This window comes from Nicotiana tomentosiformis, chromosome 6 (assembly GCF_000390325.3).
Source record: "Nicotiana tomentosiformis chromosome 6, ASM39032v3, whole genome shotgun sequence".
NCBI classification, from domain to species: Eukaryota; Viridiplantae; Streptophyta; class Magnoliopsida; order Solanales; family Solanaceae; genus Nicotiana; species Nicotiana tomentosiformis.
Genome location: NC_090817.1, coordinates 20,951,166 through 20,968,077, shown reverse-complemented (window position 1 = coordinate 20,968,077; position 16,912 = coordinate 20,951,166). Strand labels below are relative to the sequence as shown.

The 16,912-nt window shown below is 38.3% G+C and overlaps 1 protein-coding gene across 8 annotated transcripts; it reads right to left on the bottom strand.

Annotated features, from left to right (window-relative positions):
* Positions 1 to 532: 532 nt before the first annotated feature.
* On the bottom strand, positions 533 to 11,565 carry LOC104107093 (uncharacterized). 8 transcript variants are annotated; one of them, XM_033658886.2, is made up of 15 exons: positions 11,408 to 11,565; positions 8,232 to 8,407; positions 7,692 to 8,110; positions 7,407 to 7,528; positions 6,150 to 6,510; positions 5,708 to 5,790; positions 5,449 to 5,584; positions 4,225 to 4,709; positions 4,048 to 4,095; positions 3,665 to 3,839; positions 2,366 to 2,478; positions 2,158 to 2,254; positions 1,864 to 2,083; positions 1,478 to 1,631; positions 533 to 1,250 (listed from the first exon to the last, which is right to left on the bottom strand). In XM_033658886.2, exons 5-15 carry the CDS (start codon positions 6,340 to 6,342, stop codon positions 849 to 851), a joined length of 2,106 nt encoding a protein of 701 aa, XP_033514777.1. In that variant the 5' UTR covers positions 6,343 to 6,510; positions 7,407 to 7,528; positions 7,692 to 8,110; positions 8,232 to 8,407; positions 11,408 to 11,565; the 3' UTR covers positions 533 to 848. The 8 variants fall into 8 exon arrangements, with proteins under 8 accessions (XP_033514777.1, XP_009614099.1, XP_009614100.1 ...); XM_009615804.3 differs by having other exon boundaries at positions 7,902 to 8,110; XM_009615805.3 differs by having other exon boundaries at positions 6,150 to 6,493; positions 7,902 to 8,110.
* Between the last annotated feature and the right edge of the window lie 5,347 nt (positions 11,566 to 16,912).

Sequence of the window (16,912 nt, the reverse complement as noted above, 5' to 3'; positions counted from 1 at the left end):
TTGCGGCGCAATCAACTATTCAACACCTCAAGAGCCATCTCGCTCGAATTCCTCCACAAAGCCCAAACAGAGTTGCATCATGTGTGTAAATAGTCAACAGTCTCATATCAGAACACGAATAAGATCAATCCTAACCGATGACACACCCTTCAACAATAGTTGTGCTGAGTAAACAAATTCGACCCGAGTAGAATACACATTCATTTAGAGCAGATGAGGTACTATATGGATCGTGTAAGTTCTGATTTCTGCTTTTAATAATTACAACTTCAGAGAAAAGTTCTGTTTCTGTTCCTTTATTCTTCTACTCAAGCATAATGCTCGACCAAATAAACCAATCCTTCTGAATTCATGACTATTTTCGAAAAGTGCTATGCTGTCTCAATGTATGCCGCTTGAGAAGTTCATTTTATCATCAATTTGGGAGTTTAATCAACCTTTAATAGCCATGCTGAATTGTCAAAACCGCATAAAAAGATCGTCATTACCAATATTGCGTTCCGTCTTAGGACAAAGTAAGGAAAAAGGAAAATTCATCAAAGTTTAACATTAGCTTTATGTAGAAACATACAAAAGAGAAACAGAAATAGAAAGCAAGTTTAATAAATAACAATACAATTTTGAGGTGTTTTGGGATTTTATTTGCACCGGATATGTTTAAATAACTGAGCTCATACCTAACTGCAGTTGTGTATGTACAAGCCGCCTCCAACTAAACTCCGAAAACCATTTCTGTATCTACTGCCTCTCACCAGCATGGGTACGGGGTAACTGTCTATCCAAAAGCAAAGTACTAACGCCAGGCCTACCATAGATTTACGGGGTAAAAGTTTCACTGAAAGGTGCTATCAAATGCAATCAACTCCTGTAACAATGTGGAGAACTTTTTCCATCTCCATGATAGGATCTGCAATTCTGGATTTTATACGCCAAGCAATATGCTCATCAGGTCTCACTAAAATGGCTCCTCTGTCCGTCATCTGACAGATGTCCCACCAGGATGGCGAATCTGATGAGCTCTTCACTTCCACAACTTCAAAAAATTTAGAGGGAGTCAACGCAGCCTCACTTCTTCCGGTTCCATTAATACTTTCTTTTGGCCATATTACACAAACCTTTAAAGGCACTTTAAAATTGTTCGCCACCTCTATAGCAGCTCGAGCTAGATAGTAGGACTCCTCCAGTGGTGCTATTATAAGGACAAACTCAACCTTATCTCCAGATACAAGGTCCAGAGTAGAGAATATTTCCTGAATAAGATCTACTGTTAGAAATAAATAATGAAACCTGAAACAGGATGACTGCAGGTCGAATATTGTAATCTATTGCAAGGATCGAGATAAATTGAAAATCCCCATTTGATTCAATTATTTGGCTTCTCCAAACATGTGCCAAGAGATGAACGATATGAAAAGACCATGATCTAACAAGGTCCAGCTCACCTACAAAGACAATGTCCCCTTGAAAGAGTCCATACCTTACTTGACGGGTTAGAAAGCAGTTTAAGATTCATATGAGGGAGCCTTGATCCAGGTTCCGAGCAAGGAATATAATCCCTTCTTCGTCCTGAAGGTGCTTCATGCGCATTCAACCCACTAAAATCTTCAGACACCAATGCTCCTTTTTGGTAACTAATGTAAACACATTGAAATTAGAGTACTGATGCAAAAAAGTATTGCCAAAAGGATTATTTAAGATATAAACAATCATCTGGCGTACACCTGAGATGTCTTTATTTGGAGTTCTATTCAGAGTTGAGTCAGTATCCAGCATTTATAGGAGCCCATGAACTATACAACTTTAGTGACAAAATCAACTTGAGCAATTTGCATTAAATAGATAAAGCAAAAGTAGATACGCAACCTGAAACCAAGATCCTCAGCAGGGAACTGGAGCTGAAGGCTCTGTCCTCCTTCAAATATCTGTCTTAATTTGGCTAGCCTTGCAGATCCAAGTGGATTATTTTCATTCAATACAAAATCTGAGAGTTGTGCACGACCAATGCTGAATATTCCATCTAATATAGTCCTTTGAAGTCCAGATGGCAGAACAGAACCAACCGTGTTATTAAGAGCTCGATGTACTGCATGCAAAAACACATTATCTCTTTAATCAGCTACTGATGTAAAAAAGATTAAGTACAAGTTTGCACTTTACCTGCATTTGCTATTGTTGGATCAAGACCAAGTGCAGCAGGAACTCTCATTGCCGCCTTAAAGTTTTGGACGCTAAGTGCTGTATTAAATTGGGCTATCTGAAACATTTTAAGGAGTGTGTGAAGCTCGTAGGAAGAAAATCAGAAAATAGGGAATATTTTATTTTACACAATATGCATTATCAAACCAAGAATTGAGGAAATGAATACCTGACTACGTTCTAGTTCATACGAGGTAAGAATTGATATTGGTGAGATACCCTTGATTACAGAAGCTAACTTCCACGCAAGATTTTGAGCATCTTGAATACCAGTATTCATCCCTGAATAAAAGAAGACATCTTGAGCAGATTTCCTTCCCCCCGTCTGACCTATTAAATCCTCAAATAAACAACAACAGCTGCAGATATATTCCATGAAGCAGAGTTGGATGCATCTTACATGACACCTTAGATCTTCACACCACCTAACTTCAAAGTTATCAAGATGCAGTTATTTTATCCCTGCAGAAAAGAAAATATTCCTCCAGTTTCTTTTATTTTCCCCCTTCTTATCTTTCACATATTCGAACAAACTCATTTAAATGTTTCATAAGTTATCAAGGGGAAATGACACTATTATTTACCTAATGTAATTTTTTTTTAATAATGGTGGGGTCCAGCTTGTGCGCATTCTCGACTGTTCCACTAGATACCTGCTACCTCCCCCAGCACAAGTATCGAGTTAACTTTGCCCACCAAGGCTTAGACAGATGGGAAGAACTCTTTGTCTTCGCTGGGATATGAACCCTGATCTCTAAGATTTTCACCCACTTCATCGACTGCTAGGTCACACCCTTGGTGCCCTAATTATGCCTTTAAAAATTACTCTTTAAGAGTTGGCCAAGGATTCATGGCCAAGCATGTCAAAATATTTTGTTGATAGGGACTCGAACAAGGATATGCTTTGATTGCATATTGGATTGCGTGAACTGTCTCATCCAAAAGCTTTAAATGCTCGAGAGGGAACACTATTATAAACTTAATTATTTATTTGTTTTTGTTCTTAAAATTACCATACAACAATCAAGTTCCAGGTCTATAGTTAGATACCGTATCAATTGTGTTAAATTACCAGTGCAATGCATGGTAACTAACATCACAATGTGGTTACTGACTGCAGTTCAGATCTCCTCCAACCTACTAAAGCTATCTTGGGCTTAATTTAAGCTAGTTATAGCTTCGGAATTTTATGCTTATGCTGAAATCTTTTACCTGCCTCCCCCAGAAATAACTTTGCGATTTTTACCTTTACATCAGCATTTCAGGAAGCAGCCTCATTTGTCTCAATGACAAAAATACACTAAACGACTATGCATTAATTTATTTTCTCTCCCCTCCCCTCCCCTCCCCCAACTCTCTCAACAGAAAAGGAATTACAACAAAGTTATTCTTAAAAAATATCTAAGACTTGACAAGATAATTGCATTACAAAACAAAAACTTAATCAATGCACAAATAGATTGCATACCAAAACCACCAGCAGGAGGAAATCGATGAGCAGCATCACCAGCAAGGATTATCCTGTTGTTACGAGACAGGAACTTCTCAGCTACTTCAGCATGCATCACCCAAGGCTTAATATCCATCACATTGACGTCTGCAAGCTCTTGGCCGATCAATTTGAAGATCAATCTCTTACACATCTACAACCAATTGTAAAGTACAAAGAACAACATGGTAAATAAACCATATTGGTTCAACTGTCAAGCATTGCAGCCATAGCCCCATATTATAGTAGATCCAAATGAATCACGAGGAACATAAACCCGTTGATTCATTCTCTTCCACTAATGGAAAATTTTAAGAACTGACAGAGTAAGCAAAAGATTCAACAAAAGAGTAGAAAAACACCTCGCAACTAAAGTCCTCAAGCTTTTGTTGAGGTGGGTAAAATGGTACCTACAAAATTTTGACCAAGACTATCAATAATGCTGTTAACCGATAACAACAGATTCAGATTTATAAATACGAGCAAGTGGATAATATAGTATTGAGCCAAATTCCCACATAATTAAAGAACTGGTTTACCTGCAGGACAAATTCCCCTTGCTTGAGATCATGGGCAACAAGAACACCAATAGCATCTTTATTAAAGATGAAAAACAGCATGCCGGGTCTTTCTTTGATGAGATACTTCCCTAACTCTTGGCTTTGGAAGTGGACACTAACAAGATTTTGTAAGTCCTTTTCACCTCTCATGTTAATTCCTAAGGACTTTCTGACAGTACTTCCTGCACCATCTGTACCAACAAGGAAATGACACTGGATATCTCTCTTAATATACTTCCCTTCAGTAAGGAAAGATGCTGTTACACTGACGCCATGCTCAGCATCATTGATTGCAATGCACTCATGCCCCATAAAGATCTTCCTCTCACCAATAGAGACATGCTCACACTTTTCAGAGTTCATCGTACAGAAATCGAGTTTCTCAAGGTGCTTAAGCAGTAACCTGGAGAGCTTGTACTGGGAGAAGTGTGCAACCGAGACAGGACTCACAATCCGATCAAAATCTGACGAACAAAATGGAAAATGTTTGCAGAAAACAAAAGAATCACCAGTATGCATATAAGACATATCTTCCACGAAGCAAACTCAATAAATTTGTGATGCAATAGATCTATCTAATAAGATGGATATCATACTACTCTCCCCATCTCATTTAACGAAACATATTTTCCGCTGGAATGCAGAAATGTCTGACACGTTATTGGAATAATAGTAGTTATACACCTGTCAATATTTCATGGATTCGAGATCACTTGAATTTCAATCCAAAATTGCAATTGACTCAATTATCTCTTCACTGATTACGAACGGGCACAAATTTATTCCATTTCATATGTTGAGAGGATCTGAGGTGAACAAAATGTAATTTGATGACTTAAGAAACCATAGAGAGCAAAATGTCCCATGTAACATTTTGTACTCAGCAACACATTAAGAAAGTGAAAACAACATTGCATCATCCATTTTAAGGAGTGGAAGAGATAAGACAAATCGCTTAATTTGGTCATATTCACTTCTTAATTGTGCATTAGTTCAGACCATTTAACATAAAACTTGACAGGCAGAGTATTTACTTTGCAATAACAATAACAACAACAACAACAACCCAGTAAAATCCCACAAGTGGTGTCTGGGTGCAAACCGTGCAATAACAATAACCATGACTAAATTAATGACTTAAAGCATAACAATTTGAAAAATTAAGAATTAAAATCACTTACAAATCACATATATAAATCCTACCTTGAGGCTGCATATGATCAACAGCACCTAAAATAGGTCCTGTCAGTGATGTACAGTATATAAACTTTCTCCAAAACTCTACTGGCGGTTGAGATCTTAGAATCTCGTCTCCAAGACCATCCAATTTGCGAAATACCTAGAAACAATAGCTACATCAAAACAAACGTCTTTTAATCAAAATACTCTCAAATCTCAGCTTCTTTCTAGGCAACACAACAAAAGGCAAAGAAAAAAAAAACTTCCACAGGACAAAACCAACCTCCATAGACCGGTTGTTGATGAAGTGTGCTTGAGGGTGTTTGGAAAAGACCTTGTTCTTCTCTAAGATCGCACATTTTACACCTAACGAATACCAACAGACATTATAGTCCAAATATCAAAACAGAACCCCAGAAAATAATTTTCACCCCACTTAAGACCTAAAGTCATTTTCCTTCACAACGTCTCAACTCTTGGTCCATCTCACTTATTTCAGTCATTGTGTAAATGATCAAAACTATTTCGGAATTCATCTTAATTGTACAACCAGATTTTAAATTCAACCAACCACTCGAAAATATCCAGAAACTGATTTAAGATAAGTGAAACAATTTTTCACAGTAGTATTTTTCATGTAAAAAAGGTATCCACCATACCAAGCACCTATGGCATTTGAAAAGATCTAAATAGGGCAATAGGGGGAAAGGGTATCAAGAAAATACCAAGTTTTGTAAGAAGTATGGAGAGGACGAGACCAACTGGACCAGCGCCGATGATCAACACCGGCAAGACAGAATCGTCACTTGTAACAGATTTGGAGTCTGAAAATGCTCTTCCTCTGAATGACTGCCCACTCACTCTGATGTTGCAGAGACCAATGCAACTCCTTCTTGCACTAATCCCCCAAATTCCCATTCCCTTCCCTGGAGCCCAACTCTAATGAACACAACGTAATTTCTGATGTTTAGGGGGCAAAAAGAAGAATTTTCCCACAAACTCGTATTTCCTCCTGCTTCTGTACACCTATGTAGCATCACCAGCACTCGCATTCACCATTTGAGACTACCTGTTCAAGCACTTCATCTGACAGTGGCACAAGCAATGACTTTTATAATCACACTAGTGGAGGGGAAGCCCGGGTGTTGCCCGGGCCCAACGTGAACAGAACTATACCTTTGTACATAAAGGTATAGTGACAATTCAAGGAATGAGGTTGTGTAGGGGAAAAAACGACCACATAGCTACTATTGAGCAGTGTTATCAAAGGCAAAAAGCGCAAAAAAGCTCTAAGGTCCGTTGGGGCTTTAAGCGTAAAGTGCAAATAAAGTGTGGGCTTTAATGAAAAAAGGCGACTGGAGAAAAAGTAAAAATATGTATATATAGTCCAAGATTAATAATTATAAGCATGAATAACAAATATATGGACAAAGAAATTGAAAAAGAAATACGATAAAGTGAAATATCAATTGTTTAATGTCGCCTTTTCATGATTACACTCATTGGCAAGGAATAGTATGCCTTAGAGCCTTGATGCGATACTAAAGCGCCCACAAAGTGAGGCAAAGCACTCAACATGTTTTGAGCCTCGCTTTAGGGATTAAGCGCGCCTTTGACAACACTGCTATTGAGATATTGTAATTAAAGGTATAGAGATAATGTCTCCAAAGGATGAGCTTATATAAAGAAAAGGGAGACTACAAAGATATTACTGAGATGTTACTCAAAAGAGAAATAGAAGACTACACAGTTACTACAGAAAATCTTATTCTTTTTAATCGTGCTGTTTGTAATCCATATGTTACCCAAAAAACGTATGGCTTTGCAGTAACACCTGATGATACAAATATGTGTAAGATGATAAACTATTATGTCAAATTAACTGTTGCAAAACTGGAATTAGACTAAAAATTTTCAAAGTACTCTTGTAGCACTAAATGAGCTAAAAAAAGAATTTGAGAAACGAATAGAGAAACTCGTACAAAATTCGTATGAAGGTCGAGAAACAGGTCGAACATGGTTAACATTTCATTAGCAGGTGCAGAAGTGACTCTGAGAACACGCCGATTTCTCCCATCAACTTGTCCATTCTTATGCTTTTCTCCTGTCATATGGATGAAAATGAAAACTACTTACAGAGAGCTTGCGGCGTATACGAATAAAAGAAAATTAACAAACTCTGAAAGAGTGAAGATAGCCTATGATGCTTGTAGAACTTTGGAGTCGAATAACCAGATTAATATCAAGAGAGGAGAAAGATGGAGAACATGTTTGGTTATCCTTGCTGGTAGCACGTCATGGAATCTAACTTCTAAATCCTTCTCCTTTATCCAAGTTTCGGACTGGCTGATGTTAAGGACCAGAATATCATGCACAAGGAGAAAGACACAAAGGGGGACGATGACCTTTGCTATGAAACAATGAGATCATAGTAAAAGAAACATAGCTTAGAAAGGCAAATGTTGCAGTAGATAAACCTTGCGGTCATTGGCTTGATCCGCATGTCCATCTCAGGAAAAGTACGCCAGAATTAGATTTCCGATAAATGCTACAATATCAAAAGTCAAAACCCATTGACCCATAGCAAGCAAATTTTGGATCAATTACTTGGGTTGAATCGTGAGTGACCATCAAAGAACCAGTATGGAGATCATCATGTATAAGAGCTTGGGCTCTCTCACAAAACCTGCAAAGTATTACGTAAAGATTGTCGTGATTTTCGAGCTAAAGCAAACAAATACATATAAAAGTCAAGCATATCAATTAAATGCGCTATAAGGCAACATCTTCTAGAATCACAAATGTACTTGGATTTTAAGCTCAGCAACTTCAATCTTCAAACCATTATCGTTGCGAACTGCCTCTGCATCGGCATCTAGATAAGGAGATGTACAGAGATTATATTGTGACACTTTGTAGGGATCCGAGAAGACAACCTGCTCAGTGAGCCTACACAACTAGACGTTTCCACAAAATTCAGCAACTGCAAAAATGAATGGAGGTCAAAATCAACAACAACAACAACCCACTAGAATCCCACTAGTGGGGTCTGGGGAGGGTAGAGTGTACGCAGACCTTACCCCTATCCCAGAGGGATAGAGAGGTTGTTTTCGGGAGACCCTCGGCTCAGAGATAATAGATCCGTAACATCAACAGAAGCCAGAAAAATAGTATCAGCATCGTAAAAGACAACACATAAATGGAAAGGCAACAAAAAAAACAGTGTGAAACACAACAAAAACCGCTAGCAGTCCTAGACAAAACACTATCAGACTAGCCGGCACAACGAGGAGAAACGCTCCATTACCCCCTAACCTACAACCTTAATGCTCGACCTCAACACCTTCCTATCAAAATCGAACAAAAATAATTGTCATGGGCATGATATAGCTTGCTAGTGGCCATCAAAAAGAAAAAGTAAATAGTTTTAATCCCTAATAATGAATTGGTCCTGGGAATGTGCTAACAGATGCTGAATCATACAGGTACACCCGTATAAGATGAAAAACCCTTATAAGGGCTGATGATTAGTGTATGGTCAAATTTATTGAAGGAAAAAATGGTGTCGACGGAAGAAAAGATCAAGAGAAACATAAGATCAGAAAGAAACAGACACACGAACAATGAAGAAGAGACAAAACAGAAACTACAATTAGTTAGAGTACCTATCCACACATGCAGAGAAAGATCTTTCTTTTATACGCAACATGCGGAGAAAGACCTTCAATTCATAATAAAGATGTTGCAAGATAAAAAATAAAAGAAAAAAGAAAAATAAAGTTACCTCTCCTGCTCCCCGGCCTAACCCTCCTTTCACTACATTGGATTGGTATTATTACAACAAATATGTTAGCTATGCCCAGTAAAAGATGCAAAATAGCTCTCATTACTTACTGGATGAGCACAATTAATCAAAATGGTAATTCTTTCATAGAGAGGAAGGAGACAATGAAGTATCAAACAATAAAAACATTCAGAGCTCTTATCATGAGCTTCCAGCACTAAGCGAAGGCGCTTTTGTGATTGTCGAATATCCATTAATCTGATTTTGTTGCAACTATATATCGGTACTCCGATTGTCCTAAACGTCATTATACAACAGGAGAAATATGGTTTTCTCATCAAATAACAAGAGATACTCAAGAAACAACAATTAAATATAATGAGCAGAAAGTTCTCACCCCTCTCTGTTTTAACATGTTCTTCCATATTGCAATTTTATTCTCCGCTTGAAATCGAAAAGATAACTCAATAGAACTCATATTGAAAGCAAATAAGAATATCCAGCTAGATAAATGATAGCCCCTTTATTTTCTTCTCCCCCCAACCCCCAACCCCCAAAAGTTTCCTTTTAGCCGAAAGCTTGACTGTCTTTGACTTGCAATGAACAAAGCAACCTCTCCTAGAGTCCTCTATAACTCTTACCATAAATGTTCTCAGTATAAAAGAAAAAAAGATGAAGATAAGTGATAAAAAAAAATCCTTTCATGATTCTCTCGTGTGCATCTCAGAATGAAGTTTTTGGCAAAAAACTTAAGCTCTTTGTACAAATGTAGGAATTTATATTCTACACTGCAAAAACAAAATATTAGCAAATGCTGAATAATAAGATACTTTTTTAGGAAAGAATAAATTCATTAACAATGGGGAGAAGCCTCTCGTTAGAAGAAGTGTACTAAATTGTAGAGAACAGGCAAAAATAAATGGCTCGCTGCAGAAGACACCCATTCTTCAATATAATAGGAACCTTACGGGTGCACTGAAAAAGATATCAAAGATAAGAGAATGTTCTTCAAATGTACAAAATCAAGTTCACTTCCTTCAAACAATCTTTTAGTTCTCCCTCACTGTATACAACTTACATTAAAGCCAACTAACATAGGAGAACCTCCTCTTACTCAAATTTTCGGCAGTTAAAATTGCTCCTCCAGTCACCAACCATACGAAAGAACACACCTCTGCAGGTGCCCTTGGGATCCAAACCAATAATTGCAGGAAGACTAATTGATTTTTAGCGAGCAACTTACTATAAGAAGACTTTTTTTATAGGAAGTAAACAGTGTTATCAAAGGCGAGCTTAAGCCTTGAAGGGAGGCTCAAAATATGTTGAGCACTTCGCCTCGCTTAGCGGGCGCTTCAGCGTTTCCATCAACGCTCTAAGGCATACTTTTCCTTGGCAATGAACATAATCCTGAATAGGCGTCACTAAGCAATTGATATTTCACTTTGTCATAAATTTTCTTCAATTTTTTTGTCTATATTGTGGTATTCATGCTTATAGATTTTAGTTTTGGGCTATACATATATATTTGTCATTTTTCTCCATTTGCACTTTTCGCCTTTGACAACATTGGAAGTAAAATGGTAAATACTATTATAAGACCAATGGGAAGCGACCATCATTCCTTAAGTCCTATCTCCCAGAATCCAAACTCTCTAATGAAATTATTTGTTTGTAAATCATCTCTGAAATTCCTCTAACTCCTAATCTTCCTCCTAAATTGAAGATCCCAAATGACATTCCATGCTTCTTCTGTTGAATTATTGAATCCTTTTTAACAAGAAACTCTATAAATGTTCAGATAAGTGAGTCCCAGAATGTATCCCCAAACCACACGTAGCCCCCAAAAGCTAACCCTAGACAGTTGAATGCTCTTGCCTGAGGAGTATTTGTTATATCTTGTAACATTATTTTTGGAAGAGGTGATTTTTATTAATTACAGATCAAGTACGAAGCTACTGCTAAGGCATAGTACAAAAGCTTGATGGATATGAATCCGTCAAAAGTGTATGGATTTCAACAATTCCAGGAAATATACATATAGCGATCTCATACCACATAATTGTATCAGTAAATAACAAAATTGAGCAAAAGGACCGGAATAAAATTAAGGCATGTAGCAAAAAGGATCATTGTTTACACAATATAAACAATACCCACGTGAGATAATTTGAGGGGAAAAAAAGATAATATAAAACTTACCCTTTTAAGGAGGAGGCAGAAAACTCCAACAAACTGAGTGCTTCATGTAAAGTATAAAAAAGATTAGATAAAAACTGGAGCACAGGTATACAGGATATAGTAGTGAATAAAAGAAGAAAGCGGAGTGGAAGAAAAACGCGTCTTATTTTGTAACCGCAGGCCCTAGGGGTTTTTTCTAATTTTTCAAGTAACGTTATACTATTGAGTATTTAGTTTTATGTGTTTTTTTTGGTAAAATGACAAGGTGGGTTGTGGTAAGCACCCTCCAAGGATGCCGAAATAACCTCGTTTTTTTTGGAAACAGCATTTCTATCTCAGACCCACTAGTGGGATTATACTAAATTTTCGATGCAAGAAAGAGCAAAAAAAATAGAATTTTAGCATTTGAATTCACGGATTGGTCCAATTTGGTAACTTGTATTTGGTATGTTGGAAAGAGAGACTGAGGCCTCATTTGTTTGCACTTAATGGAGTCTGAATCTTAATTATTCAAATCTCAGACGTTAAGTTTGTTTATTTTTAAAGTCTGAATCTTAAATATTCAGATCTTAATCATTAAGTGTGTTTGTTTTTTTTACTTCACAACCACTTAATGGGTCTGAATAGGTCTGTATGTTTAAGATCTATAACAGAGACTTAATTTCATTAAGATACTATCATCCATATTCATTATTAACTACCGCCACCGCCAACCATTATCAACTACCACCATGCCACACCCCACCATACTCAACCACCACCACCACCATCACCATCATCTTCAATCATAACCACCATTATCGGCTACCATCACCCACCATCCCCATGACTCCCACCACCATCATTTTCAACCACAACTAACACTCATCAACCTCAACTACCACAACTAATCATCCCATCACCATTAACAATCATAGCCGGCACTGGCTATCAATAAACTACCACCACCCACCACCACCTTCCTCAATCACAACTACCACCACCACCCATAATTACTAACTATCACCACGCACCACCACCATCCTCAATCATAATAGCCATCACTACCAATTACCACTAGCTACTACCGTGAACCACCACCATCAACCAAAACTATTACCAACCGCCACCTCTAGTCGGGATTCACAAGCACCACCGTTAGCCATCACCATCGGCAACTACCATAGAATATTAGATTGATTAGTATTTTAATTGAATTTTATGTTTATTAATTTTTCAAATAAAGATAAATTGCATACATTCAGATATTAAAAATCAAACAGTCTTAATCATTTAGTATTCAGATCTTAATACACATCTTAATATTCAGATGTGTATTCAGATTCAAATGTCTTAATATTAATACACATATTGATATTCAGATGTGTATTCAGATTCAGACGTCTTAATCTTTAAAAAAAACAAATGAGGCCTGAGTTCTTTATTCTGATTTGATATGTTAATTGCAATTTCAGCGATATCATTAAAAATCATATAACACAATATTTTTATTTAATGATAAATAAGTTAAAAGAGTTGTTACAAAAAAATTAAAATAAGGGAGGTGAGCGTAATATGGTAAACCATAAAGGAGGTTATTTTGACGAGGCGAAACTTGAGGAGAGGTCTCTGAAATTATCCGTTTAGTTAATTATAGTGCATGTAACGGGAACATATATTCTATTTTTAGTTATGACTCTTATCATTTTAAAAATGCTCTAAATCATTTACCTATTCAGATTTTTTTTAACTCAAATCAATTAAACTGCTTAAAATTTGATAATTGAGATGTGTTTATCCATCACAAAAACTTTCAAGTAGGGCTTTCAAAATCGAACCGAAACAGTTATTGAACCGATGGCTTATAGGCTTATTGGTATCGGATTATCGGGGTAATGGATGCTGAACGGATTGAGATTTTATAATTAACGGTTTAACGGTTTGAGGACGGATTACTCAATTTTCTTATCGGGTAAACCATTAACCCGTTAAGAATTTTTATATTTACACTTTTACCCCTATGTATATAAAGTACTATTGAAACACTATGGTAGTTGACTATACTATATAACGATAAAGTCTATTGTGGTAGTTTTGTCGGCATTATCAAGGCCTAAAAACAAGATCTTAGCCTCTTTCTGCCACAGACCAAGCGATGCGAGAATTCCGTAGAACCAATTGACCAAGAACATTCTTTTCAAATTGATTTTGATTGACTACAAGCCCTAAGATACAGATTTAAGAAAAGAGACAAAGGTGTTTGATGGATCGAATGATATAAGAACAAAAAGTGTATCGCAATCTCTCGATGGATTCAAGGGACAATCTTTCCTCGAAACGGTAGACTTTATCATTAAAGAGTAGAGTCAAGGTAGACTTTCTATTTTTATTCTTCACCCGTTTGGTATTGATTGTTCAAAAAAATTCTATTTGATTTTAGCCGATAAACTGCCCGATAATCACCCGATAATCACTAATCCGATACAAATCCACCAATTGTCTTATTGTATGGCTTGTGGATTACTATATTTATAATTTGATAATCGATAAGTCGAACCGTTAAGCATAATTATCTGCCCGATAAGCACCCCTACTTTTGTATACGGGTAAAATAGAGGGTAACATATACTCCGATTTTTCCGGTGGGTCAAACGAAGCAGAAACATGACCGCATGGGATCAGAATCGAAGCCAGGGACTTTTCGTACCAGGGTTCGAACGGAGTGTTCGCCACCGAGCCCGGCAAGACAATACCTCTGAACACAAAGCGAGCTCCCAGACCTCGGGAAGCACTACGAATAGTTGCACACGACTAACAGAAAGTCGTGATATCCGCACTCAACCGGGTATCACGGCGCGAATCTCACCCGATGTCGGTAGCATATCAGTAATTGACGAGAAGGGACGACTTTTTACCTCTTTAGAATTGTACTAGGGATGGAACTCTCCTACTATATAAAAGGAAGCTTTTTCATTCAATAGACATTGTAACACGCATATCAAAGCAATACAAACTTATTTCTCCGCTTTCTAGTTACTGAGAATCTCTTATTTTAATCATAGTTCTTCATACACTTTTGGCTCTGAATCAAGGGTCCGGTTGAGGGCAAAACTATTGTTAAGTTTAGATCCGAGCCTGAACTTAACGTCTCAACTGGTTTGGTTACTTATTTTATCTTTAATTCGTTTATCTGACTTCTTGATTACTTATGTCGAATCAATCTACATATCATTAAAACTGCGTACAAATTTAATTGTTATCTATTTTAAGGGTAAACAGTTTGTCGCCCACCGTGGAGCTAAGGATAATAGTGGTGGTTTGATACAAATCTCCATAATACACTCTATTTTACACTTGTTCTTGAAGGTTTTAATTTCATGCCAGCTTAAAAATGTCAAATTCTCAGTCCGCTCACTTGAACGTTGAGGATGGGTCTGGCCACCATAGCGAAAACAACAATCTGGTGCCTAGCAATGAGGTGCCCCCTGTTGATCCCAACAGGGTCCCAGTCATAGACCCAGTCGATGCTAACTCACAGGTGACTATTGATGCCAACCTTCATACCAACCCCGAGAATAGCATTCGCGGAGGAGCCCAACCAATGGCTCGAGGAGCGCCCGAAGGCAAAGGTGATGGGGTCAGTCTGCGATTGATCTTCAAAATGTTGCAGGCTCAATAGGCAGCGATAGCGCAGCTGCAAAATCAGAGTCGCGCCCCCAGCGGGGTAGAGCCCGAACCATCCCGGGAAAACACCCAAAGAAGCGAGCAGATCACCGAAAGACCGGGTGAAGCTGAGTCCGGTGTCAGCCCTGAAGTAATGAAAATGCTTGAAGCATTAACGAAATGGGTGGAATCAGGTGAAAAGAAAATTGAGGCAAACGACAAAAAAGTGGAAACATATAACTCCCGGGTTGATCAAATCCCAGGAGCACCTCCAATATTGAAAGGTCCGGACTCCAAAAAATTTGTCCAAAAGCCTTTTCCTCCTAAAGCGGCACCGAAGCCGATCCCGAAAAGGTTTCATATACCCGATATTCCAAAATATAATAGAACCACAGATCCAAATGAGCATGTGACCTCCTACACATGCTCCATCAAAGGTAACGACTTAAAAGACGCGAAATTGAGTCAGTGTTGTTAAAGAAGTTCGGGGAAACTCTGTCAAAAGGGGCAATGATACGGTACCACAACTTGCCCCCAAACTCCATTGATTTGTTCGCTATGCTAGCAGATGATTTTGTAAAGGCTCATCCCGAGGCCATCAAGGTCGAGACCAGAAAATCGGATCTTTTCAAGGTTAAGCAAAGGGACAACGAGATGCTCAGAGAGTTCGTGTTGAGATTTCAAATGGAACGGATGGACTTACCTCCGGTTGCGGACGATTGGGTTGTTCAGGAATTCACTCAAAGAATTAACCCCCGAAGCTCTTTGGTTTCGTAGCAGCTGAAACAAAACTTGGTAGAGTACCCGGCGGTAACTTGGGCCGGCATCCACAATAGGTATCAGTCAAAAATCAGAGTCGAGGATGACCAACTCGGAGCCCCTTCTGGTTTTATTTATCCCATCAGAACCGACGACGGGCCTAAGAGGGTCATCGATCATAAACTAAGGCCGGTCCGAGATCGGTACCAACTATATGGTGCAGATCGTAGGGGAAACGGGTCCGGGCGCAACTCTACAAGGAACGAAAGGATAAGCGATCAAGGGCCCAATAACCGAGGCCTGATGAGCAAAAATGGTTTCGAAAGGCCGCTCGGGGGAAGGGAAGCTCCGAGATTGTCAGAGTATAACTTCAACGTTGATGCATCCAGCATTGTATCAGCCATCGGGCGTATCAAGGAGACCAAGTGGCCTCGACCATTGCAATCTGATCCTACCTAGAGAGATCCTAACCTGATGTGTAAGTATCATGGCACTCATGGACACAGGACCGGGGACTGCCAACAATTGAGAGAAGAAGTTGCCCGGTTATTTAATAACGTACACTTGTGAGAATGTCTGAGTGATCGAGCCAAAAACCACTTCAGAAATAGGGATGCCAACAAATAGACTGAACAAGAGGAACCTCACATGTCATCAACATGATCATTGGAGGGGTCGATGTCCCCCAAGGGTCGGTGATAAAATGCATTAAAGTGTCAATCACAAGGGAGAAAAGCACTCGAGATTATATCCCGGAAGGAACCATTTCATTCAGCGACGAGGATGCAAAGGGCATCATACAACCTCATAATGATGCACCAGTAATTTCCATACTTATCAATAAATCACGAGTTAAACGTGTGTTGATTTATCTAGGTAGCTCAACCAACAACATCAAATCGATGGTCGTAGAGCAGTTGGGGTTACAAGATCAAATAGTGCCAGCACAACATGGATATAACGCTCTACCGGGACCATCCTGGAAACAAAATCCTATGTGATCGAAGGGGACATGAGATATAATGCTCTATGCGAAAGACCATGGGTTCACAACATGAGGGCAGTACCTTCGACCTTACACCAGGCGTTAAAATTCCCTACTCTAGGAGGAATTAAGATGGTATA